This window comes from Schistocerca nitens, chromosome 7 (assembly GCF_023898315.1).
Source record: "Schistocerca nitens isolate TAMUIC-IGC-003100 chromosome 7, iqSchNite1.1, whole genome shotgun sequence".
In the NCBI taxonomy this organism is placed as follows: Eukaryota; Metazoa; Arthropoda; class Insecta; order Orthoptera; family Acrididae; genus Schistocerca; species Schistocerca nitens.
The window spans coordinates 230,498,000-230,523,527 of record NC_064620.1 but is presented as its reverse complement, the minus strand read 5'-3'; the positions used below and the strand labels follow the sequence as shown (position 1 = coordinate 230,523,527).

At 39.6% G+C, this 25,528-nt stretch overlaps 1 protein-coding gene across 1 annotated transcript in view; it reads right to left on the bottom strand.

Annotated features, from left to right (window-relative positions):
* Window positions 1-25,528, bottom strand: part of LOC126194731 (activin receptor type-1) — a 102,657-nt gene that overhangs the window by 41,470 nt on the left and 35,659 nt on the right. Inside the window, exon 5 of the mRNA XM_049932983.1 lies at window positions 10,210-10,424. Coding sequence (XP_049788940.1) covers window positions 10,210-10,424 — 215 coding nt within the window. The remainder of the gene's footprint in view (window positions 1-10,209; window positions 10,425-25,528) is intronic.

The window sequence follows — 25,528 nt, the reverse complement described above, 5'->3', positions numbered from 1 at the left end:
CAGTTTTTCTAATATTGAACCATATTCATATAACGCGGGATTGAACCATCATCCTCCCGAATGTGAGTCCAGTGTGCTAGCCACTGTGCCACCTCGCTCGGTGGTCATTTTGTGACAAGGCATGAAAACGTGCAAGTTTCATGTAATATTTAGTATAAATATAATAAAATATTACTTAAAGGTATCGCTAATGTTTTACTGTAACAGATCCTCTACTCATGAAGTGAGTGACTTAAATAATTTATGCAAATTTTATAGGGGAACATTGGTGCAGAGATCAACGCCATTGTTTTAAATGATAACGTTCCAGAGTCGTAATAAATATTTTAATATTTGCTAATTTTAACAAATAATAAAAATAAATTTAAATGTAGGAGATTTCTCTTGATTAGCAGTTCTTTTTTTGAAGCAGTAACAGTAGTCAGTGTTTCTAATATTGAACCATATTCATATAACGTGATTAACAAAAGTAATTATGCAGCTGTATATCTGGAATATTGTATATCTGTGGTATCTTTTGATATAAAAACAGCTTGTTGAGCAAACTAACTGCGAGAAGTACCATAACAGAGTTAATGACATAAATAGTTTTTCAGTTGTAAAGCATGCAGAATAACACTAACTCCAACCTTATATAACAAACAGTTACCAACAATAAATACATAAAAAGAACTGCCACAAGAGGAATGCAGAAGATACTATGGCACTATGAGAGTAGGAGACTGGGAAGCAGGTACAAACGGATTACTGCAGTTTGAAACAGCATATTGAAGAAAAAGAACACACAACTAAAGAAAGGGAAATCATCCAGGAAAATGGCAGTGACGGAAGCTACATGTAGCACAATGAAGGATAAATTATTCATACTACTAATGGAGGCTAAGGAAGAATTTTCTGGGAAGCCAGGTGTAATCAAAGGACCACCATATGAAATAAAAATAAAGCCACATCAACCATACTTTACAAAACTGTACCTGATACCACAAGACAAGAAAGAAAGCAGCCATGGAGAAAGAAATACAGAGGTCACTTAAACTCGGCACAACAAAAAGATCTACCATACAATACAAAAGTTCATTGTTTGCAGTGGACAAAACGAATTGTTAAGGACTCATGCTTGACTCAAGGAAAGCAAACTGTATTTGTGAACCAGAATTCGATCATCCAGAGAATCTTGAGGAGCTCTTGCAAAAATTCAAAGAATCTCATGGCAGGTTGTCATAAAATCCAGTTACACACAGAATCATGGCAGTTTACTACAATCCTCTATGCTGGTAGATGTCACCAATGTAGGATGCTACCATTCGGACTGAGCACATCAGCAGCCACTTCATCTGCATGTTATATAATGTTTTAGCAGAACAGCTGCTTTGAAAAATCACCATTCATGTTGAAGATATATTCATAACCTCAAGGCCATGGGAAGAGCACCTGGAAACCACAGCAGAAATACTACATTGTTTCAATAAAGTGGGAATGATTGTGAATTCAGAGAAACCTGAATTTAGTAGCCATATGATAACACAGGAAGATATTGCATCTGACCCCGAAAAACTGAAAGTTATTCGACAGAGAACACAGCAGCTATGCATTATCTAGGATGCTTATAGGTCTTGGAGAGGAAGATGTGTCTGAACCCTAAGTACAAGAGATGCAGACCAATGTGATGCGAGGCATGGAACATGAAAAATTCATGGTTAAGCTGTTGGAAAACATTTGCTGTGGGCAGAATGCAGATGAGTGCCTGATCTCGATCAAAAGAAAATATGAGTGCATGGAGCAAGAAAAGTTGCGATTGTATTGCTTAATAGATAAAGTACTCTACAAAGGTGAAGCCAAGTGGAAGGGAAGACTAGCAACTGTGCATATTAGAGTATGCAGTGGAAAAACTTATATGTGCATCTAGATAACGCACATTACGATATGAAGAAATGCAGGAAAAAATCTGCAGGGAATGTGTCTTCAACAATATGGCCATAATACCCACTGGGTTGAAAGAAATAGTGGATGTGAATAACATGGGTCCCCTACCAATGTCAACAGCAGGAGCCACAGAAGTTTTAGTAGCCATCAAGCTGCTCTTTAAAGCACATGAGATTCGATTTTACCCCATAAGTCAGGCAAACAGTAGGGCAATGGTAGAGAGGATGGAAGAGGACTACTTTATGAAAGTGTATGGACATAAATGAATATTAAGTGACAATGGAACACAGTTCACATCTAAAATATGGAGAGAGAAATTGTAGAGGTACCACACTGAGCTGATATGTATTACAAGATGCAGACAAGTATCGAACACAACAGAGAGGTTGTTGCAGGAGATAAACAATATGTGCCATGTATATTACAGCCATGAACATGAACGCTGGTTGGATTATACTAACGAGTTTGAGGAGGTGATAAATACTATACCCCTTGAATTGACGGGTTTTATGACAGCAGAAATACTGATGAACCGTGAGCCAAAAAGTACCTTCAGGGAGGTGTTTGGAGATTTATGTAATGAAAACTTCCTATGTGAAGAGAAAATAAAGAAGATAACAGAATCTGATAAAGGGGAGTGAGAGAGGAAAGGCAACTTATGATTGATTAATGCACCCAGTCATATATAAAGTGGGTGCTCCCATGACAGTACAACATAAAACATCCCAGAAGCTAGACAGAGAGAGACAAGACAGTTTTGTCACATCTAAAAAGTTCTGTATAGAGTCATCAGCACTGAAAATCTGAATATGGTGGAGCTGGAGTTGGTGAGAACAAAGATTATTCACGGTAAAGATGATGTCAAGAACGTCTACAGATACTACACAAAGGAAGCAAATGAAGTGGTAGAAGATGGGAATGACAGTGGTGCATCTTAACAGATACAGAGAAAGTCTGCAAATCCTTTTTGGACACGTTTTGTGTGTGAAGGAAAATAAAGCAAATAAGAACACATTCCTCAGATGAGAGAGAACTTAAATTTGTGCCGAAAGTGTCAAGTTAAAATATTGGAAATACCATCAACAAATAGGCACAAACTGTTTTGACTTGCTATCTTCGGGAAGTGGGCAGTAACTGTAAACTGCACACCCAGATTTCAGCACTGTGTAGGTGTGGGGCAGCACAGTTTGTCCACACTGTCACTGCAACATGCAGGATTACCAGGCATGACCTGCACATCTGCTGGGATTTGCTACAGACACCACCAGCAGTCAGCACCAGGCGAGAGCATAGACCTACGGCTGGTTATGTCACACCAAAAGCTGTTTACCGGCGATTATTATTATTATTGTTATTATTATTATTATTATTATTATTATTCTGGAAGTGGAAGTATCATTGTTATGTTCTACAAATATCTGTTTCTGAGAATTTACAAGGTGAATAAATCAATCTACTGATTTACATTTTATGGCCTTCACTGGACCACTAGGTCAGTTTTATAAGAAAAGGGTTTTGCTGTTTCCTGGTAGCCTAGTGCTTCTTCAGTCTCTTGGATCTCAGCTTTCTTTCTTGGTATGAAATCACCCATCCCATTGCCTATTCACTGATACTGGACTGTATCCAATTTACTTGTCATCCAAGTCTCTCCAATAGTCTATTTTGTTTTTAAATCTTCTACTGTAATTTGCACTTCTCCGTGCCTTCACTGATTCCTGTAATCCATATGATATGGCTGTTACTGTTGTCATATTTCTCTATCACCCTCTAGATAATTTTGTTTTACAGTGTACTGGTCAGGCATCCAAAGAATTAAATGTATTTCTTTCCAATGGTGACCGTTACTGGTTACATTTCATTGTAAACTGCTTTATTAGAAGCTAATCTCCAAGTGCTCATTTACTTAGAACTAGCCTCAATTACGGTAATAATAAGTACAAAGGGTGATATGAAACTGTTGTTGGAGTCACAAATGATGGCAGTTGAGTTCGTGTTTGCTCTGCACACCTACATCATGCATTCTCCAACAGCCAAGGAGTGTTCAGTAATATTCTGAGCGGTCTGCTGTGAATGTCGTAGGCAGTGCGAGCAATAAACATAAGTGCGGACAGTTATTTAGTGACTTTTTATTCAATTTGTCGCAAGTTGTTATCACTGATGGTGGTGGTGGTGGTGGTGGTGGTAAGTGACAAACTCCACAGAAGCAAGCAAGAGATATAATCTGCAGGATACATGCTTTCTTCAACTGTTGTATGGAACTGGAAATGTTGCAAACCCAGTTGGTATCACAACATGCACGAACTGTCGATGTTCGTGAACCAGACTATAAGGTTACAAAGGCTGAAAGGAAACATGTACATTTTATTTCATACAAGCTATACACCCAATGATGTTACATTCATTAGGTTAATTTTCTCCATATCAGTTTAGGCTTTGCCATGTCCTTGGATGAGTTTGAATATACACTCTGGTGAAAATCCTGATCTTGTGTGCCATGTATGTTGTTGGAAAGTGTTTCTCCTTCTCATCTGGAGTGAATCGTTGACTTCCTATGTGCTCCTTCAAATGAGGAAAATGGTGGAAGTCACTTAGTGTGAGGCCTGAGATGTAGGGAGGGTAGTTGATGATATCCAAGCAAAACTGTTTCAACAGCATGGTAGTTTTCTTGGCAATATGCGGTTGTGCACTGTCATGAAGGAAGCTGAAGCCCTCAGCGAGAAGTCCTGACCATTTCTTCCCGATTGCTTTGCCCAACTGTGTGAAGGTCTCACAGTATCAGTCAGCGGCCAATGTCTGCCATCTTTCCAGAAAGTCCACAAGTATGACACTTGCACTGTCCAAAACATTCTGGCCATAATCTTTCCGGCAGATGGCATCACCTTAAACTTCTTTGTTTTTGGAGAGACGAGCTTCACTTCACTGATTATCATTTACTGTTGAGGTGCAGTGGTGGATCCATGTTTCGTCACCTGCAGCAATGCATTGAAGAAAACTGTTCCCTTCCATGGAGAACCACTGTGAGAGTTTCAGACTTACCCCCATGCACCTCTCCTTGTATTGGTTGGACAGACTTCATGGAAGCTATCGGGTACAAATTTGCCAATACTGCAGAATATCATGAACAATATGACAAATCTTCCAAATGACATTCCCAATTCTATCATCACCTGCTGCAATGTGATGCACCTATTGTCCTGAGTCAGCTCCTCCATGTGGGTTGTGTTCAAATCTCTGGACTCTGTGTTGGGTGTTGTTGGCGACATTTTCTCTACCAGTCTTAAACTACCAACACCATTCTGCGACATGCGGACAAGACATTACAGTCTCTCCTTACTCCTCAACCAGCTGCCGGGGAATTTCAACCACAATTACATGTTTTACCCACAGAAATTTAACAACTGAGCAGATTTCTTTGCGAGACCAGTTTTCCAAACAAATCATCATTTGTGTGTTTAAGTAAAACTAGTGCTGTTGAGTGGCCAACCGTACGTATCAGAATTACCACACATTACTAATTCCTCTATAATATATGAAACTCCAGGAATATTGGCCACGTAAGCTTAGTTTCTGATCAGCCCTCTTGAAACTGAAAAGTGAGTATTTAAGTGTAAGTGAATTTCAGTGCTCAATGCCTAAAGGTAACATTTAATTTATGCAGTCTAGTGAAAACAGTGTGTGGCATGAAAAAATAAAAGAGACAAAGAATTAGAAAGATAAGTTGCTTTGGAATAAAAAAAAAGTATTGTTGATTAAAGAACAAAGTACTGGTTTTGTGAGCAGTCACCAAGACGAACTAACACTCCACACTGCAAACACATTTATTGACCACGCACACAAAGTACACAAAAAGCAGAAATTGTTGGAGTAACTTAATCAATTTGGAACTCTAATCATCCACAGCCTATCATTGTTTGTGATGTCTGCAAGAATTTCCATGCAACGAAATCAGAAACTTCAAATCATAATTATTTGCAGGAAGCAGGAACTGAACTAATAACTTTCAAATCGTCAATCAGTGAATGTAACAGCTATAGCACGCTGGGTAACAGTATACTGTGTTGACAGGACGTGGCAATATTAGCAACTACTGAAGGTGAGTCAAAGAGAGAAAATATCAGAGGAAAGCACTAGGAAGAAAATGCTCAGAAATAGAGAAATATGAAGAATAATAAATATGCAATGAGGAAAGGAGAAAAAGAATAAAAGTTCCTTAATATAGCAGGAAAGTAGAAGACAAATAAAATTATTTTATGCCAGCTCTGAATACACAATTGCTCACCGCTTCTACTACGAGTTTTTATCTTTACTCTTAAATTATTTACAGTCTACAAGCACTTTCCATTGTCAATTTAAAATTATTTTATGTCACACTATAGTTTGCCAATTTTATCCACATCATCTTTTAAATCTTCATTTTAATGGCATTTGTGTGGCATGATTTGTCCACCATGTCACAGTAAGAACAAGTACTTTGATAATTTGCCTCATTTCCAATATTGATAGTTTATCTACTGTTTAACACTCTTGGACAGTCAGAAGTAGCTTCACACATCAATGTGTTTGGAAGGCTGTTGTTTGGAAACTGTCAGTTAAAAAAAAAGGGAAAGTGCAAGGAGGACTCTCCCTCTGAAGGTTTCATACAAACTTAATTATGTATACAGATATTAACAACAACAATAATAATCATAAAAATAATAATAATTTCACGTGGCTCAATGACCTAGTGCAAATTTCTTACCGGATGCAACTTTGGTGAATTGCTTGTCCCTAACCTACCCCAGTTATCCAATCAGGGAAAGGGGAGCCACAGTTTAACATGGAATCTGAACCATGTGCTTTTTCTGGAGACTCCTGATGCCACTGAGAGGCACAGCTACATTAAAATGAAGACTGAAAAATCCATGGAATGACCAAGATTTGGTCACACAACCTCTCGATTTCCGGGCACACAGTATCACTAGACCACCGATAATTCATCTTACAGGTTTTGATGAGTGAGTTTGAGAGTATCAAAATACGTGACATACACTGTCTTATCTTTTGATGGCAATGACTTATAAGCTTAAATTATTTACATTGTCAATGGACCAAAGATCCTGTATTTGACACAAATTTCAACTTCATACCTCTACCTGTTCCTGAGGAAAAAGTGGTCTTAAGAGAGGGGGACAGGTAGACAGACAATACAAAACAACAAATGGCAAAAAATGATGCAATTACAAATTCACTATTTTCAGGTTTTTTCCTTCACTTGTACTGTGAAACCTTGCTTCTTGAGAAATTCTATGATTCTAGATAAACAGGAAGTAACCTATAGGATTTGATGCGAGAGTTTGCAATTATCAAAATATGTGACATAAATTTCATCGCTCCGACTCAGAAGCTTACACTTTTCACACTACCAAGGGACCGTAGACATTAGTGCAGGGCATAAATTGCCACTTGATGTCTCACCCAATCTTGACAAAAACAGGGCTTAACAGTTAGACAGACAGAAAGACAATGAATTGATCCTATAAGGATTCTGTTTTTACTGACTGAGGTACAGATTCTACAGATTCCTAACAAAGAACATACTGTAACCAGTTGCTAAACTTAAGTTTTTATTTATAACACATTTCAGATGCTTTGCCCCATCATCAAGTGGCAGTCCCAGTGTTTAATTTAAGTGCACTGCTTCTAGGAAAATCCCTGATTTTGAAACATTATCGACATTTCAACACTGTTGATTTTCCTGAAAGCAGCACACCTCAAGTGAACACTTGGACTAGTACCTGATGATGGAGCAAATCCTGCAAAACTCATTGTAAATAAAAATTTTAGCAACTGGCAGCATTTTATGGTTTTACAAGGGGCATCCATGAAGTAATGCAACACTTAAAAAAAATACATATTATTCCCCATTCTTTTGCCCACAAAACTTTACTTTCCAAAAGAGCTCCATTCACTGGGATGGCTTTAAGCCGCCTTACTGGGAGGGCCTGTATGCCTGTATGGTACCACTCTAATGGTCAACATCGGAGCCAACACCTTGCTGCATCAGTAACCTCTCCATTATCCATGTGCTCCTTACCATGGAGTGCATCCTTCAGTGGGCCAAACATATGGAAGTTGGAAGGTCTGAGACCCAGGCTGTAGAGTGGATGAGAAACAACAGCCCAATGAAGTTTTGTGAGCTCCTCTTGGTTCCCCAGACTTGGGTAATGCTTGCATTGTCATGGAGAAGGAGAAGTTTCTTTGCATTTTTGTACCAATGAACATGCTAAAGTTATTTGTTCAATTTCCTGACAGTAGCACAATATATTTCAGAGTTGAACATTGCACCATGAGAAAGGACATCAAACAGAATAACCCCTTCAGAATCCCAGAAGACCATCGCCATGACTTTACCGACTTAGGGTGTGGCTTTGAACTTCAGAGAAGAGGTGGTGTGGTGCCATTCCATGGATTGCCGTTTTGTTTCCAGTTAAAAGTGATGAACCCACGCTTCATTACCTGTATCAGGGTTCAACAAAAATTGTCACAACTGCCCTCATAACACACAAGCAATTTTGTACAGATGGTCCTTTGTTGCTCTTTATGGTCTTCTATTAGGCAGCGAGGAACCCTGCAGACACACACCTCTTGAGTACCCCAATTGGTGGATGAGAGTGTCAGCACTACCAACAGAGACATTCAGTCAAGCAACGAGGTGTTTGATTGTGATCCATCAGTCACCTTGAATGAGAGTGTCTGCACATTTCAGCATTGCAGGATTCACAGCTTTGTGTAGCCAGCTGACATGCGGGTGATCACACAAATTTGTGTGACCTTGCTGCGGTGATGACAGACTCACTGTGCTTTTGTTCTGTTCACTGCCAGGTCACCGTAAACATTCTGCAATGCTCTGGTTTTCTGCCAAAACTAACTCAATGACAGATCTCTGCTTGGAATGCACCTCCATTACAGACACAATTTTGAAGGCCACTTATAGTGCCGTCACCTATTGGAACTTCATGAAACAATATGGACTGAAGCGGGAATATTTCATGATGCCCCCCAACAAATTCTGCATGTTTTCAACCAAAATGGGCTGAGGAAAAAAACATGTTGCATTATTGTCTGAATGCCCCTTGTATTTGTATTTTAATCACAAGTAATTACAAATACTGCAATGGTGAGAGAAAATTGACACAACTCTATCTTCTTTACCATTAGTAAATGATGTGCAAAAATAAATGTTCATTTTGGTAAATTACTCCCACTGCCCACATCCAGTTCTTCGAAGTGAAAAACATTTAACTTGCTGGCTTTTGGAATAAATCCTTAGTTGAGCTAGATTGACATTAATACAGTAATTCATACTTTAGAGTAATGTATTCTAACATTCATGAAAGTAGCTAACTTAAAAGATATTTGGCATTAAAGTTTGGAAACACCCAAAATTACATGGCCTGTTATGCCATTGTGATTGTTATGTTCCAACTTCCAACTATACTTTTGTTGCTCTAATTTTTCTGGGCCGATGACACCCTTTATTAATTACTTAAGAATTTGCTGAAATTAATATAAATGACAACATATAGCTCAGCCAAATTAGTAAACTATAACCTAGCAGTTTTTCAAATAATTACCTAGTTTCTGAAGTACTAAAATAGTCATACACCAGTCTTTATAAAGCCTATCCCATCCCAAAAACCTTCAGCCTCTTGTGAAGTTGTACACCACTATCATCTCCATGAGAATCAGCCGCCCACATTATTCGATTAACACCTTTGTAGTAACATGTATTATCTTTAATTTCTTTGAGTCAATCAGTGGATAGCATATGTTCCGGTCGCATCTTTCTGTAAACATCATGAATGTCTATGTATTGGTGCCCTATATCTGGAAATCTGTTATGCTAACTGATTACATAAACTGAAACCAGTGTTGTGATAGCATTCTGTCAGAACTATATTGTGAAAATGCACTGTATCTGCCACCTTCATATTGATTACTAGAATACTGAAGTACCTGCCTGTGAAAAAACATCTAATGTGAGACGTGAATCTGCTCATAGCACTGTCAATATCGACAGTAAACGTGAAACTAGCTGCATTAACTAAAAAATTGTGTGGTGTTGTTATTGGAATATTTCCCATAAATATAGTTTTACAGCAATCTGATGAACTTTCTATGATGAGACACCAAGAACAGAATGCACAAAGTTTGGATGTTGTTCTTGCCAAGAGTGATGTAACTAGTAGGATATCATTTATCCTTACATATGATAATGAGAAGTGAGGTCTTTAAGTTAGCTGTTACCTGTAAATCTCAGTTTCTCGATTCCATGATGCCTCATCTCGGGAAAAGAATATCTTGACAGCAACATTCTCGCCATGCCAAACACCCCGCCAAACCTCTCCATATCGGCCCTTACCAATACACTCAGCCAATGATATCTGTTTGGCCAAGGTTCGCTGGATAAGAAGAGGGAGACCAGATCCTGAACCAGAGCTCATTGAGCGATCAAGAAATTCCTGCACAAAAATAAACAAATATTAATTTTATCTAGTATGACCATGTCAAGTATGTATACTTGTATAAGGGCAGCTCTGTACAGGTTGTGATTTTAAAAAAATTGTGTACTCAGGGCAAATGAAAAATGGGACAAAGTATAACATTCTCTCCTCTGTTCTCCTTTCTAGTGAAGGAATATAAAAGCAAATGAAATGTAGATGCCCGGGCATAAGGCACCTCACTCATTTCCATACTGCACTGTTGATCATCAGCAAGCACACTTTGCTACGCTAAACAAAAGAAATAATACAAACCAGAAAACTGGTACTTATTTCACACATTAATGCACTACCATATAAGAAAGGAAGGTGGAAAGGACTGACACACTCTCTCTCTCTCTCTCTCTCTCTTTGGTGTGTGTGTGTGTGTGTGTGTGTGTGTGTGTGTGTGTGTGTGCGTGTGGGGGGGGTACCTGAAATGATACTCATTAGTGGCAGGGTGGGGAGTGCTTCTATAGCACTAGTATACCTTTTGCATCCAGAAAGCAACACAAAATTAATATTATGCTTTAAAAATTTCTAACACTATTGTAAAGCTAAGAGCATAGAGCAGGATAACATACCAGTCAGTCATTGGTATCAAAACTGCTCCCTTCAAGGCATTCCATTGCAATTTTTTTATTTTTTATTTTCTTTTACTTTAAGGTTTAAGTACAAAATTGTTACAAAGCAATTTATACACTATACATGAAGAAAATCTACATCTACACTCCACAAGCTTCCTTGTGGTGTATGTACGTCGGAGGGTGCTTTATGTACCACTGTCACTTCCCACCTTTCCTGTGCCAGTCGCGAATGGTTCACGGGAATAATGATTGCCAGTAAGCCTACGTGTGAGGTCGAGCCTCTAATTTTATCTTCTGGATCTTTTTGCAAGATATTTGTAGGAGGAAGCAATACACTGGTTGACTCTTCTAGGCACTATGTTCTTGGAAAGTTTACAGTAAACTACACAGTGAGGTAGAACATCTTTCTTGCAGCATCTGCCACTGGAATTGGTTGATCATCTCCGTGACACTTTTGTGCTTACTAAATGAATCTGTAACAAGGCGTATTGCTCTTCTTTTGATCCTCTCTGTTTCCTCTATCTATCCTATATTTTACCTAGGATGAAAAAGCACTTGGGAGAAACTGTCAGGCAAAGACAGAATGCTAATTAAAAGTGGGCATGTGATTGTTGCAATGTTAAAGCATGCGACGAACTAGAAATCCTAAATATAAAAAAGGAAACTATGGAAGTATATGCTTATTAAATAGCAAGATGCAAAGACAATTGGTAGACTTCTGGAAAGGCAGTCATAGGATTAGTTATACTGGGTTTAATATCGGTTGAGCCAGAGTAGTAGCAGTAGTAGTAGTAGTAATAGTAGTAATGAAATGGGAAATTGGTAATAGAGTATAGAGTTATATGCAGTTGACAAAAAGAACACTCATGGTGAAATCAGGCTTACAACAGACACCATAAATATAAATACACATGTCAACTACATATGCAAATGACCTGAAGTTGAAGCTTTTGCTAAGAATACTGAAGTCAAAAAAGTATTAAAATAGTTTGGAATTTAGTGGCACCAGAAGAATGGAATGCAGTCAGTGGTTAAAGTAGGGAAAAAAATGGGAGAGAATAGTCCATGCAAGCAAATTTTAAGAGGGGAGGAAGATTAGTGGAATTATGTGCTGGGCACAATTTATTCATTGGAAAAACATTGTTTGAAAGCACATTGAGAAGAAAGTACGTGTGGGAGATGTCAGGGCAGGAAATAAAATATTAGGATGATTAACTTTCGGTAAATTAAAGAGTCAGGAATCAAGTTAAGGAATGCACGAGTTATCCACGTGTTGACAATCATTGTGACCACAATCTAGTATTAACGAAATTCTATTTGAAACTCTAGAAGTTAAGGAAAAAGCAACTGAAAGCTGGAACCCAGACAAGCTGAAGCAATTATGAAGTAAAACAGAACATGTGACCAAAGAAAGAACAAAGGATTACTTGTGTGGAAAACCAATAGAACTGCCTTAAAAGAGATTTAGGAAATGCACCAGAAAAAATGCTAGGATTGAAACAGGCCCTGCGTAATGCCCTGAAAAGTAATGCCTATGATTGCAAATATACCAGAAATTGTTATAGGATAAATACTTCCTATGAACTACACATATATAATTTAAATTCTGTATATAACAGTAGTTAGCAAAACGGATCAAATTTGTAGCAACAAGGCCATAGCTGCAGCACTCCAAGCTGTTGGAATTCGAACATAGGAAAGCAATGTACAAGGTGTTCAAAAAATTCCGGAACTTTGTCCACAAAATTTTTCTATGCTTACCTTTTTACTTATTGTGCATAATATTCTTCAAAATACTCTCTTCTACAATTGATACACTGTTCCCAACACCATTTCCAGTTCCAGAAGCAGTCTTGGTACGCCTCTTGCTGGATCACGTGAAGCGCCATCTGTAAATTTTCTTTTATCTTGTCTATTGATGCAAATTTTAGCCCTTTCAATGGGATTTTTAACTTTGGAAATATAAAAAATGTTTGCAGGGGCCATGTGATTCTCATAAGAAACATCCCATTCTAATTTGCACAATACAAAAGCTCTTCACAGATTGTGAGGCGAAGGTCTTTCTGGTCTTGACTGACGAGCCGTGGGATGAACATGGCGGCATTCCACAATGCTGTGTCAGGATTCCATGACATGATCCAATTGAAATGTTACATTCTTCTGCAATCTCTCAGTCAGTCAGTCTTCAATTAGCAAGCACAATTTCATTGACATTTCTGACATGAGCATCATTGGTAGACGCCGAACGGTGTCCTGAATGAGGGTTATCTTTAGCTTCTGTCTGACCATGTAAACCATTCATAACACTGAGCATGGCTTAAGCCCTCATCATTGTAGGCTTCCAACAGCATTTGCTGTGTCTCTGTAAAGGTTATCTTGAGTTTCCCGCAAAATTTAATTCAATGCATTGCTCCTCAAACTTTGCCATCTTGAAATTCACAAACTGTATGACACACTGTTCGATTCAACACAGCACGGAACAATAACTAAAAGACATACAAAAATGAAACTTCCGGCAGTTACACATTAAACACAGCTGTGTGCAGGGATGCCAACCACATTTTGCTCCAACCCACCATTGTGTGAAATTACAAATATTCTGGAATTTTTTGAACAGGCCTCATACACAGAAATAATTTGGTAAATGAGTTTCAATCAAAGTATTTAAAAACAGAAGTGCACGGTAACATCAAAGTTATAAAAATATCATTAAATATGAAAGCCAAAATCAAGACAATTGTTTTACCATTCAGAATAGCAACATTACAGGCCACTCAAAAACAAAATTAACCGTGAATGTAGGTACGCTAAGGGAGAATGGATGGAGGACAGATGTCATGAGAGAGATACTGCACTGAAGCAGAGTAAGAAACATGCGACACAAAGACTAATAAACAACAACATTAGAAAGCATAAAACAAGCCACACAATGAAGAGAGATGGAAAAGGTAACTGAATAATGGAAGTAGAAAATAAGATGGGAGATGGAAAAACTATTTGGAGTCTTGAATAAAATAATTTTGGATTTTATGCTGGGTCATTATAAAACACTAAAGCAACTAAACTGCCATTTCAACCAATTTGCTACTATACTCTTCAGGATGGTTAACTGCTGGATACTGGTGAATATCTTGCCATACACACTGTCTATTTCAGTTATCAGATGGCTAATAACATCCAGGGTGTATACGTGGACAAGGCAAAAACATTCCCGGATTTCACGGTTAAAAATACAGTTTCTCCTGGGTGAAAATACGCTTTGTCCATGTTAAGTGACAGTATACTCTTATTCGGCACTGTAAAACTCATCAATTCTTGGAATGTTAATGGGTTTATATACCGGAGTAGAATTTCCCGGCACTTTAGAAAACGTAACTCAGGGGGGAAAAACACGTTTTGAAAGACCTTTGATGTGCAGCAACATGAAGAAGGCTGCATATTTTCGTATTACGAAGGTATAAATTTGAATTCTACCAAACACCGCATGTTACTTGCCAAAACATTGAAATCGAGATTGCGATGCACTTTTGTAAGCCAGTCGTAGCTCATGAAACATGATCTCGCCATCTGATGACAGCATAGGACACGTGATGTAGTCATCCAATAGCAAGATCACTCTTAAGTAGCGCAAACACACAAATAAGAAAAGTTAATGGTTTAAATTAATATACATAGCATTCACCTATAGTAATGATCTCGAAGATTAATAAGCTGGAAGAGAAGCTAAGCTTCCACATATAATGTTGATCTTTTTTGCGCTTGTTACATTTTAAGATACATCACACAAATGTGCCAGTAAAATTTTTAATAACGACGTAAATGTCTGATCTTCTGGGCTTTAAATTCTTCTAAATGGTCGTCCTCAAAGAGTTGATTTTTAAATGAGAGTCAAACGCTTTGTAATTTAAGAAATTCATCATACATTCTCACACATAGCTCGTCTTATGTAAAAGGAAATCTCCTTTGAATGTAACGCTTTTCAAACCGCCATTCGCAATATTTTCCCGCGACCTGTTAGAAATAGGTTGGTTTCAGTAGTTGCAAGAGAGCACCCGATAACAGGCATCACCGCGCTTGCGCAGCTACGATGACGCAGGAAGCCCTGATGTTCGTACGTGTAAAACATTAAAACATCTTACGTTATGTCATAAAAGAAACAAGACATCAGAGGGTACTTTTAGAGCGTCGGAATTTCGTGGACCATACTGAAACGCGTAATTCGGCTTAAAATGCACATTCATATGCAAATTTTCTTGGAGTAGCAGTACTGTATTATCTCATGTTTGGTTCTTTATTATGGCATAATGCCATACGTGCACTTGAAATGCAGCGAACAGTTGAAACTAGCCAATAGTGTGAAGTTAAACAATTCGTTTCAAATAAATTGAATGCCTCAACGGAAAAGATTAATAAAAGCCAAATCTCTTTAGCAAACCGGCCAAAATAACTTCAGTGTTCTGTAAGGTGATTAATGTTTGACTGTCAGATAGGTGGAAATAAAATCTAAAACTAATAACATATTTTAGCCTTCCGTAATTACATGAACGTATTTTAATTCATTTGATAGCATCCGGCCACAAAAATCTGTTTTGTTATCATTTAACTTGAGAGCCATAAATGAAGAGGAAACAACAAAATCACTTAATGTATACACAGGCCACGTCGAGACGACACACCTGCCCAACACAACTCAGACTGCTCAATGCATCAGCCCCAGATCTACTATATTTCCGAAGCGCGGCAATCTTAGATATTGGCACCCAGCCACACTTCTGTAACCAGAAGCGGGAGTAAGTACTACTCATACGCGCATGCACAAGAGCCCGCCCGCAACTGCTCAAACGAATCTAATTTAAACAGTTGCCACGTCACGCTCATCAGAGGCAATTTGTTGTTACAAAGCATTGCACAGTCTTCCTAAAGCCTTTGACACACTCTGCTGTTGGCAGACGCTTGTATGAGCACTGTTTTGTTGTCTTTTCCGTGCATTTCCTTTCCAACTTAAGTTTTATTTTCTTTCTTTTCTTTCTCCTGTTAATGTTTTGTTGCTGCAGTATTGTTCTGCAGTAGTGGGATACAGTAATATCCTTTGCTGGAGTATTGGTTCTTACCAGTCAAAATCACAAAAATTTAACTGAAAACTAAAACAATGAAAAATTCCCGGAATTCTAAACAATTCCTGGGTTTTTCCCGGTTTTCTCCCGGATGAAAAAACTCCCGGGTTTTTCCCGGACCTCCCGGTTGTCCCCGGTCGTATACACCCTGAACATCGCATACCTGGGATGTCATTGGATAATTTGAAGAGCGGCTGCTACACACTGAGGTGACAAAAATCATGGGACAGCAATATGCACATATACTGATGGTTGGTAGTATCATGTACACAAGGTACAAAAGACATTAACACAGCTGTCATTTGTACTCAGGTGATTCATATGAAGAGAATTTTGATGTGATTATGGCTGCAAAACAGGAATTAACAGACTTTGAACACAGAATGGTAGTTGGAGCTAGACGCATGGGACATTGCATTTCGGAAATTGTTAGGGAAGTCAATATTACAAGATCCAAAATGTCAATAGTGTGCCGGGAACATGAGACTTTAGGCATTACCTCTCACCACAGACACGCAGTGGCTGATGGCCTTCACTTAACAACAGAGATCAGCAGCATCTGCATAGAGTTGTCATTGCTAACAGACAAGCAACACTGTGCACATTAACCACAGAAATCAATGTGGGACATATGATGAACATATCCGTTATGACAGTGTGGTGAAATGTGGCATTAATGGGCTATGGCAGTAGATGACTGACGTGAGTGACTTTGCTAACAGCACGACATCACCTGCAGCACCTCTATTGGGCCTCTTGAAAATATCAGCTGGGACCTAGATGACTGGCCTGGTCAGTTGAGTCCCGATTTCGGTTGGTAAGAGATGATGGTAGGGTTCAAGTGTGGTGCAGACCCCAAGATTCCAGGGATCCAGGTTGTCAACAAGGCATTATGCAAGCTTGTGGTGGCTATGTTTACATGGAATGCACTGGGTCCTCTGGTCAAACTGAACCAATCATTAACCATTTGTAGCCATTCATAGACTTATTCCAAAACAACAATGGAATTTTTATGGATGATAATGCACCATGTCACCAGACCGTAATTGCTCATGATTGGTTTGAAGAACATTCTGGACAATTTGAGAGAATGATTTGGCCAGCCAGGTCGCATAGCCTGAAATCCATTGAACATTTGTGGGACATTACTGAGAGATCAGTTTGAGCACAAAATCATTCACTGGCAACGCTTTTGTAATTACAAGTGGCTGTTGAGGTAGCATCGTTCAATATTTTTGCAGGGACTTCCAATGACTTGTTGAGTCTATGCCATAGTGATTTGCTGCACTATGCTGGGCAAAAGAAGGTCCAACACGATGACATCCATGACTTTTGGCATCTCATTGTAAATGGGGGTGGTTGTTCAGAGGGCTACTGCCTGTGCTACTCTGGTCATTCATTGGAAGGCAACTCTAGTGGGTGATTGGTAGGAAATAGCTTATCAGCTGGCTACTGCCTATGCCGCTCTAGTAAGTAATGGGAGGCAACTCTCTTCGGTCATTCATAGGCAATAGTAAATCAGCAACTTGTATCCATAGGGTAATATTTTTCTGCACTGTAGCATTAAAGCCAAGTTCTATTGTGGCCACTGTTTATGCTGTTAAACACGGGTCAACTGGTGCTGCTCTCCACACTGTAAGCGTCTACAAATTTTGGAATGAATGCAGTCAAGCCTATTTGGTGAGGCCAGAAGACCAATTAGCACTCATGTGTCGGAGCATGGGTGTTATGTACAACTCGGACAGAACAACAAGGCAGCTATAGCTGATCATCATAAGGAAAGTGGCCGTTCTATCAATCTTCAAGAACTACACGTGTTTGCTCGGCAGCCATGAAGGCAGCAGACACTATTGAAATAATCAACAGCATGAACAGGGAGGATGGCTACAAGTTACCTATGGCCTAGCTGCAAGCAATTCCAGTCTGGCAGACTGCACATTTTCGCCAGCCAGTAGCACCATTTGACTCGGGTTTAACAGCATAAACAGCAGCCACAAGAGAACTGCCATGTGGCCTTAACACTTTGCTGCAGCAAACCACTACCCCTAAACACAAGCTGCCAATCTGCAATTGCCTACCAATCACCAATCAAAGTTGTCTAGAGTGGCATAGGCAATAGCCTGCCGAGACACTATTTCCTACAATTCACTTACCAGAACTGTCTTCCAGCCACCAGAGTAGCATAGCCAATAGCCTACTGTATAGCCAGTACCTCCACAGCAACCTCTCTTCAAATTTTCCACTGATGTCCCAGATATGTGATGTCGGCAACCATCAGATAATCAAAGTAGAAAGTGTAGAGGCGACTACATTCATCAGTACCCAATAGTTAACCACCCTCAAGAGGACTGCAATAAGTCAGTCAAAATGTCAGCAATTTAGTTGCTTCATTGTTTTGTAATGACACAGCATAATGAACAGAATTATTTTATTTAAAACGGCACTGGTCATGGGCTATTAGAAGTTATTTCATAGGTAGAGCTTGCGCAAAATTACTTGGCCCACACTCACAAATGCTTTCTCATTCTCAGTACTAGGCGAGTCCATCCCTCTGTTCCAAAGGGGAAGCCACCTCAGTAACCTGTTGGCTACTGAGCTGTGAGCTTCGTTTGTTACATCTCTGAAATGATTTTAAAAGAACTATTCAATGAAAAAATTGATTCTCATGCACATCATAGCCTCACTTGTCAGCTTCTTGATAAGCTGCCATTCATTTCATTAACCGTCATAGTTACTGTGATATTTCTATATTTAGAAAGGTACTGTACGAAATTCGAATCAGTCTGATTTTGTACTGAGCAAGAGCTTTTTATACGTTTACTTGGCCTAAATTGTAAACTTTTTCAGGGTACTGTCACAATAACAATAGTATTAACATGTTACTGAGGTGAAATTGTGTAAACTCCATTTTTTGTGGTGTGTGTGTGTGGGGGGGGGGGGGGGGGAGGAGGAAGAAATAAAGAAAGATGAAGAAGAAAGATGAACAAGACAGGCAAAAGTAAATTTCTCCCTCAGTTGCAACTTCAGAATAATGCTGTACCGTACATAATATATGCTTGAGTTGTTGAATTATGAGAAGGAAAGCTGCTACTCACCATATAGCAGAGATGCTGAGTCGCAGACAGGCACAACAAAACTCACAATTAAAGCTTTCGGCCACTAACACTAACTAACTAACACACACACACACACACACACACACACACGACTGCAATCTTAGTCAACCGAAGCCACACTGCCTGAGACTGCAGTCCTGTGTGTGTGTGTGTGTGTGTGTGTGTGTGTGTGTGTGTGTGTGTGCGTGCGTGCGTGCGCACGCACGCGTGTGTATTGTTGATGAAGGCCTTAATGGCCGAAAGCTTTAATTGTGAGAGTCTTTTTGTCGCGCCTATCAGCGACTCAGCATCTCCGCTATATGGTGAGTAGCAACTTTCCTTCTCATAATATTGTTACATTCCATCCCAGATTTTCCGTTGTCTGATGTGTTGATTTGTTTGTCATACTGGCATAATCCCTTAACATGACTGCAAACTTGCTAGCTGTAGCTTATAGTTTCTGCAAGAAACACGTTTGTGTGAAGGCTTAAGCTGTAGAACTAAGCCTCCCCTACCATGCTGTCCCATCTGCAAGAGAGACCCCTTTGCTACCATTGCCCCTCCTCTACCACATCATCCACATCATCTGTGCAGCTGGATCCCATTTAATACTGCATGCATTCTACCGAAAAACAATGAAAAATGAGGACATGTTGCTAGAAAATGACACGGGCAATTCAAATCTGAATTTCCAATTGCTTTGCACAGCCCCAGAAGGAACACAGCAGAACTTGTAGGCATCATATTGAAGGTGGAGCAGGAAATATGAAAGGTCATTAATGACATTTTGTGAGGGGAAAGTTTCACCAGACTTTGAAAATAGTGTGATTATTAACTTCTGAAAAAGTAAAAGCTTTATTAACTTCTGGAGAAAGTAAGGGCAAATAGATATGAAAGTTACCATCCAACAGAGATGTATGTAAATTTGTGTCAGCGGGGACTCAAACCGAAGTTTCCCACTTATCATGACCAGTTGCCTTAGCCACTTTAGCTATCTTTGCACACTTTCTGGACCAACCCAAACTTTTACATGTCACCTGAATTCATCAAATTGTTCCCAATACCCTAAAGAGAAGCAGGATATGAAAGTAAACACTCTACGAGAGAGAAATAAAAGAAAACAGAGGAAGAAATCACAACAGTAACCAAATCAAAGACAATCTGTCTGAAAGTGCATGTTTGTGAAAACACTTAGTTGCTCCACCTGTGGACTGTAACATGCTCAGATTCTTTATGGCTGCTGTCCATAAGGCAACTGAGATATCGCAGCTCAAGCCAGTCTTACTCGTTGCCATTCTGACACCATTCAGTGTGTGAACAGAGTTGCTGTGACATTGCACTGCGAGTTTTCACTGGTCACAAGCACTCTTCGTCGAGTTCAAGTCATCAGTTATGGCAGGCCATTCCATTTTATTGACTCCTGGCTCCTTCAGGAAAGTGAAGGTTGGGCAGTATGCCCGTGCATCATCATCTTGAAAATGTGAACCCACTGCTGAAATGTTGACCAAGTCTGGACAATAAGTCAGTGATTCCTGTTCTGGTACTGCATGACCCACAAATTATCTTCAATATAGATGAAAAGCATCCTATGTGTACTTTATATCTGCACAAAACATGACCGGCACACTTCCCTGCTGAACCTGTAGTACTGCATATGTGAGATGCGCACTGGTCCTTGGCCGCTTTCACCTACTTCATGATGGTCGTCTGGTGTCAAATGAAACCAGTACTTCTTACTGAAGAGAAACGAACAACACTGATCCACATCCAGGTTTCATTCCAGGTGTGCCCTTGTCCACTTTTTTCATGCTCCAAAGTGCTGTGGGAGTTTGTCCTGTTGCTTGTAATGGACACCTATGGGCCAAACTATTCATGTGGTGAAATCAGTTTTTGAGCAACTTATCGTCTGCTAAGGATCATGCATATTATTTATTCTGTAAGGATTTTATCATAACCTGGTCAAAAATGAAATTAACAACAATAAACTCCCACACAAGTCAGTAATTTCACCAAACAAGTGTCGTTAATTTTGGAGTGTTTCATTTTTACTCTTTAAAAGTGAAGATTACATAAAAATATGGTTCAATAACATTGTTCTTATGGCAGTCTCTGTGACAAGAGGAATATTCATTATACGTGGGAATTTTTTAGAAGCCAGTTCAATAACATGGAGTTTTACAGTGTTTATTTTTGTAGAAAAGATTATTTTACTACTACTGAATCTCCTTCAATCTTACAATAGGCACTTCATCTACAACCTTCTTTCTCAGTAAGGGCTTTATCAATTGACAACACATGGCCTAAGTGATACTAAAATCTAATATAGAGGTTTTTGCAGAACTACTGATAGATGTCGCCAGGCTGACAAATCCATTTCAAGTACGGTGTGACTGGGGTCAAGCAGTGCACAGCAACACACTTATCCGTGGTCTTAATGAAGTTAATTAGGTTAACTCCAGAATACAGTGCCAAAAATGAAATTGTGAATCGTGTTGCACAACCAAGATATAATGCCTATAATTCTACAAAAGAGTACTGTGTATATTACAGTCCTAACATTTGACTCAATATTAAACTTTCCATATCTTTTTCACTCTTCCATGACTTATGCAACTAATTGTGCACTTTACTACATTGCCTGAATTCCCTAGTTCTGAGTGAAAAAAGATCTGAAGAGTTCAGGTTGGTAGTATCTCTCTTGTCTCTGTCAGGTTTAGCTGCCACATTATTCGTATAATACACAAATAGCCCCTAAGAACAGGGCTGCGGTCCCAAAACAAGTAGTGAAAAAATTAAATGTAATGAACAAATAAATAAATAAAAAACGAATAAAATTCAGCTAACTCCGTCATTGCCGGTCCCAAGCCCAGGGCCTCATCTCGCAAGTGATGAGGAAGGAGGAGAGGGAATAGTAACACCTCGTTAAAAAAACCTGGGTCCATCTGGCTCTGGATGGTAGCATCCTGTAAGGACCCCTGCCTAGGGTTACTAGGTGAAACCTGGTCAATGGTCTTGAAGGTGGAAGAGGAATCTGATTCCCAACGGCAGAGAGAGTGGAAGAGCCTAGTGGAATTAAAAATCAAATCAAAATCCAAAAGCGACTGTTCTCAAATTGGGCGGCCTTTGGTCAGTGTCTGTCTCCATATAAGGGGCGGTTGTGAATAATCCTCAGGGGCTAATAACCACTGATGTAAAAAATGATGGCTCTAAAAGTCACCCTCAGAACTGTAAGAATTATCAATCATGGAAAAGTGTGATGTGAAACTAATTACCCCAGATGGCCAATCCACCGCTCATAAGTGCACAAGCAGACATTCGGATTCTGGGGAATCTGCAACATCACGCAAAGACGAATTGGAATGTCTTGGAACCTTAAACAAAATAAAATACAGGAAAGCAAACTACTTAGTAACTTTTAATGCAAATCCACTTCTGAAAGTGGGGAAACTTAAGACTCTAATGTACTCATTAAATGAACATCGAATCATCATTACGACTGTGCAAGAGACCAGGTTCTTGGATGAGGACAGCTTTGAATCAGGAGGGTTCAGGATACTTAAGGGAAGACAGGGACATGAGTTATGAAAAATGTTCCCCACCTTGGGACAGGTTTCGTAATTGACAAGAAAGTATTAGGCTCCATTATAAGCTATGAGTCTACCTCTGAAAGGCTATGCACACTCACGATTAAATCAACCAATAAAAGTACATATCGTTGTAAATGTTCATGCCTCTATAAACATTGACAACAAAAAGAATAAGAAGAAGGTGGAGCTATTCTAGGACAAACTAGATGACACGATCCAAAAGATATCCAAAAAACATAATGTCATCCTTCTAGGGGATTTTAATGCCCACGTGGGGAGAGAGAAAAGGTTCAGGCATATAGTGGGGAGATACCCAGCACGTAACAGGATGAACCAAAATGGTATCAGGCTCCTTGAATTATGCCAGGCACACAGTTTGGTCCTGAAGTCAACTAGGTTTAAGAAATTGCCCAGAAAACAGAAGACATGAGTTTCACCTAACTCTCTCCTGGGAGAATTACAGTTAGATCATGCTGTGATAAAGCAGAAATTTCATAAGGAAACTCAAAATGTTAGGGTTCTCACAAGAGCCAACCTCGACTCTGAGCACTACCTATCTAAAGTGAAACTGAAGATCATCCCCAAGAGTAACTTTCATAGGAAAAACCTTGCACGAAGGAGATATGATCCAGAGCAAATAAATGAGGAGGAGGAGGAATGGGGCAAGTTAACCAGCACCCTAGCAGATCAGGACTGGAAGCAGATGAAGAAGAGTCTTGTAACCGAGGCAGAGCAGCTCGGTCCTGTTACCAGGATGAAGAAGCACAGGCGGTGGACCAATGAGTGTGATAAGACTACTAGATCTGAGGAAAAATGGTGTCCAAGGAGATCTAGAAAGCTAAGAAGGCGTAAGAAGACCAACTGCTCAGGAAGATAAATGATGACTTTGCTAAGAACAACATGAGAAACTATTATCGAATCTTCAGGGAGAAGCTAAACAGACTTGACCCCCCAACTATCCAACTTCATGACAAAAAGGAGAACATGGCATACACAGGGTGGAGCACAGGAAACGCATTTTTTTAAAGCACTAGTATGCGGCGACGACAGGGGGATACTGACCTTGAATGAATGTTGGCAGAATGCCCACACAACGCAGTTTCAGTCGCTATGGAGCATTGGAGCGTAGAGCGCCCTGTGTTTGTTGTCAAGCAGTACTTCAGAAACAATGATTCCGTAGTCACAGTGCAACGTCTTTTCCATCAAAATGTTAAGAGTTGGACGTCGAGGTGCAGTGCCTGATTGAAATACTGTACTTCGATGAGTTGCAGCGTTTAGAAGTACTGGATCTGTGATGGAAAGAAACCACCTGGTCTTCCCTGTTCAGTTTGTACTCCGGAAAATGTAGACCAAGTGAGAACGGCAGTTCTTGCTAGTCCAAAACGATTGGCTACACAACGGGCTGTAGTGCTGGGTACGTCATGTAGTTCACTACACCGCATCTTACATGATGATCTTAAGTTTCACCCGTACAAGACAATGATAGTCCAGCAGCTTAGTGAAGGGGATTTTGTGTAGCGCAGAGAGTTTTGTTGCGTAATGGACGAAATTTTTACAGAAGATGCAGATGCTACAGTCTTCATGACTGATGAAGCACATTTTCATGTAGATGGTTACGTCAATGTTCGAAATTGGCGGTACTGGGCACCGGAGAACCCACATGAATTACACTAAAGACCTCACCACAGCTTAAAAGTAACAGTGTGGTGATGCACTTCAACGATGGGGATTGTTGGACCCATTTGTTTTTTAAGAGGAAGAAACTGCAGTTACTGTGACATCAGCGCGCTACATTAAAATGTTACACAACTTTCTTCTTCCAGAACTTGAAAGGTGTCAAGTGAACATGAGAGAAATATGGTTTCAGCAGGATGGTGCCACAGCTCACATGGCAAGAGCATCCATGGAAGTGGTTCAACAAATGTTCCCAGGACATTTTATTTCGAGATATGGTGATGTTTACTGAACCCATCGCTCACCTGATTTGTCGATATGTGACTTCTTTTTGTGGGGATATTTAAAATCAAAAGTCTACATGAACAAGCCTCGCACAATTGATGACCTGAAGAATTCCATTCGTCAGGAAATTGAAGTCGTGCCGAATGAAATGTTGGGGAGAGCCATGCGTAACTTTCGGGAGAGGATCCAAATTTGCATCCAGGAGGAAGGATGTCATCTCTAAGGCGTTATTTTTCGAACCTAATTAAAGATGTATATTTCAAAACTGCATTGTAAAATCTATCACTTAATGCTTGTTTTTATTATTTTTATCAAGCTGTGTCCCAGTCATTCAATAGCAAAAAAGATGCATTTCCTCTGCTCCACCCTGTAGTAATAAGGGCAACAGTAAGATACTAGCAGAATACTCCCGCGAATTTCTAAACTGTGAGCAACCACACCAAAAGATGGCGTTCGATGGTGGACCAAAGTCATCCCCCAAACCGGAGTCTAAACCCCCACCTGTAAGTGAGATCCAGGCAATACTAAATCATATGGAAAATTTCAAGGCATCAGGGGAAAACCAGATAACAGTTGAATTATGGAAGTATGCAAGTAAAAATGCAATTATCTTACTCCAGAAGAGATATGGAAGAAAGGACTCATTCCAGAGGACTGGAAATGGCCCTGATACACACTCTTCACAAGAAAGGTCCCAAATCTGATCCCAACAAATATAGAGGGATTTCCCTGGTGGATGTGACC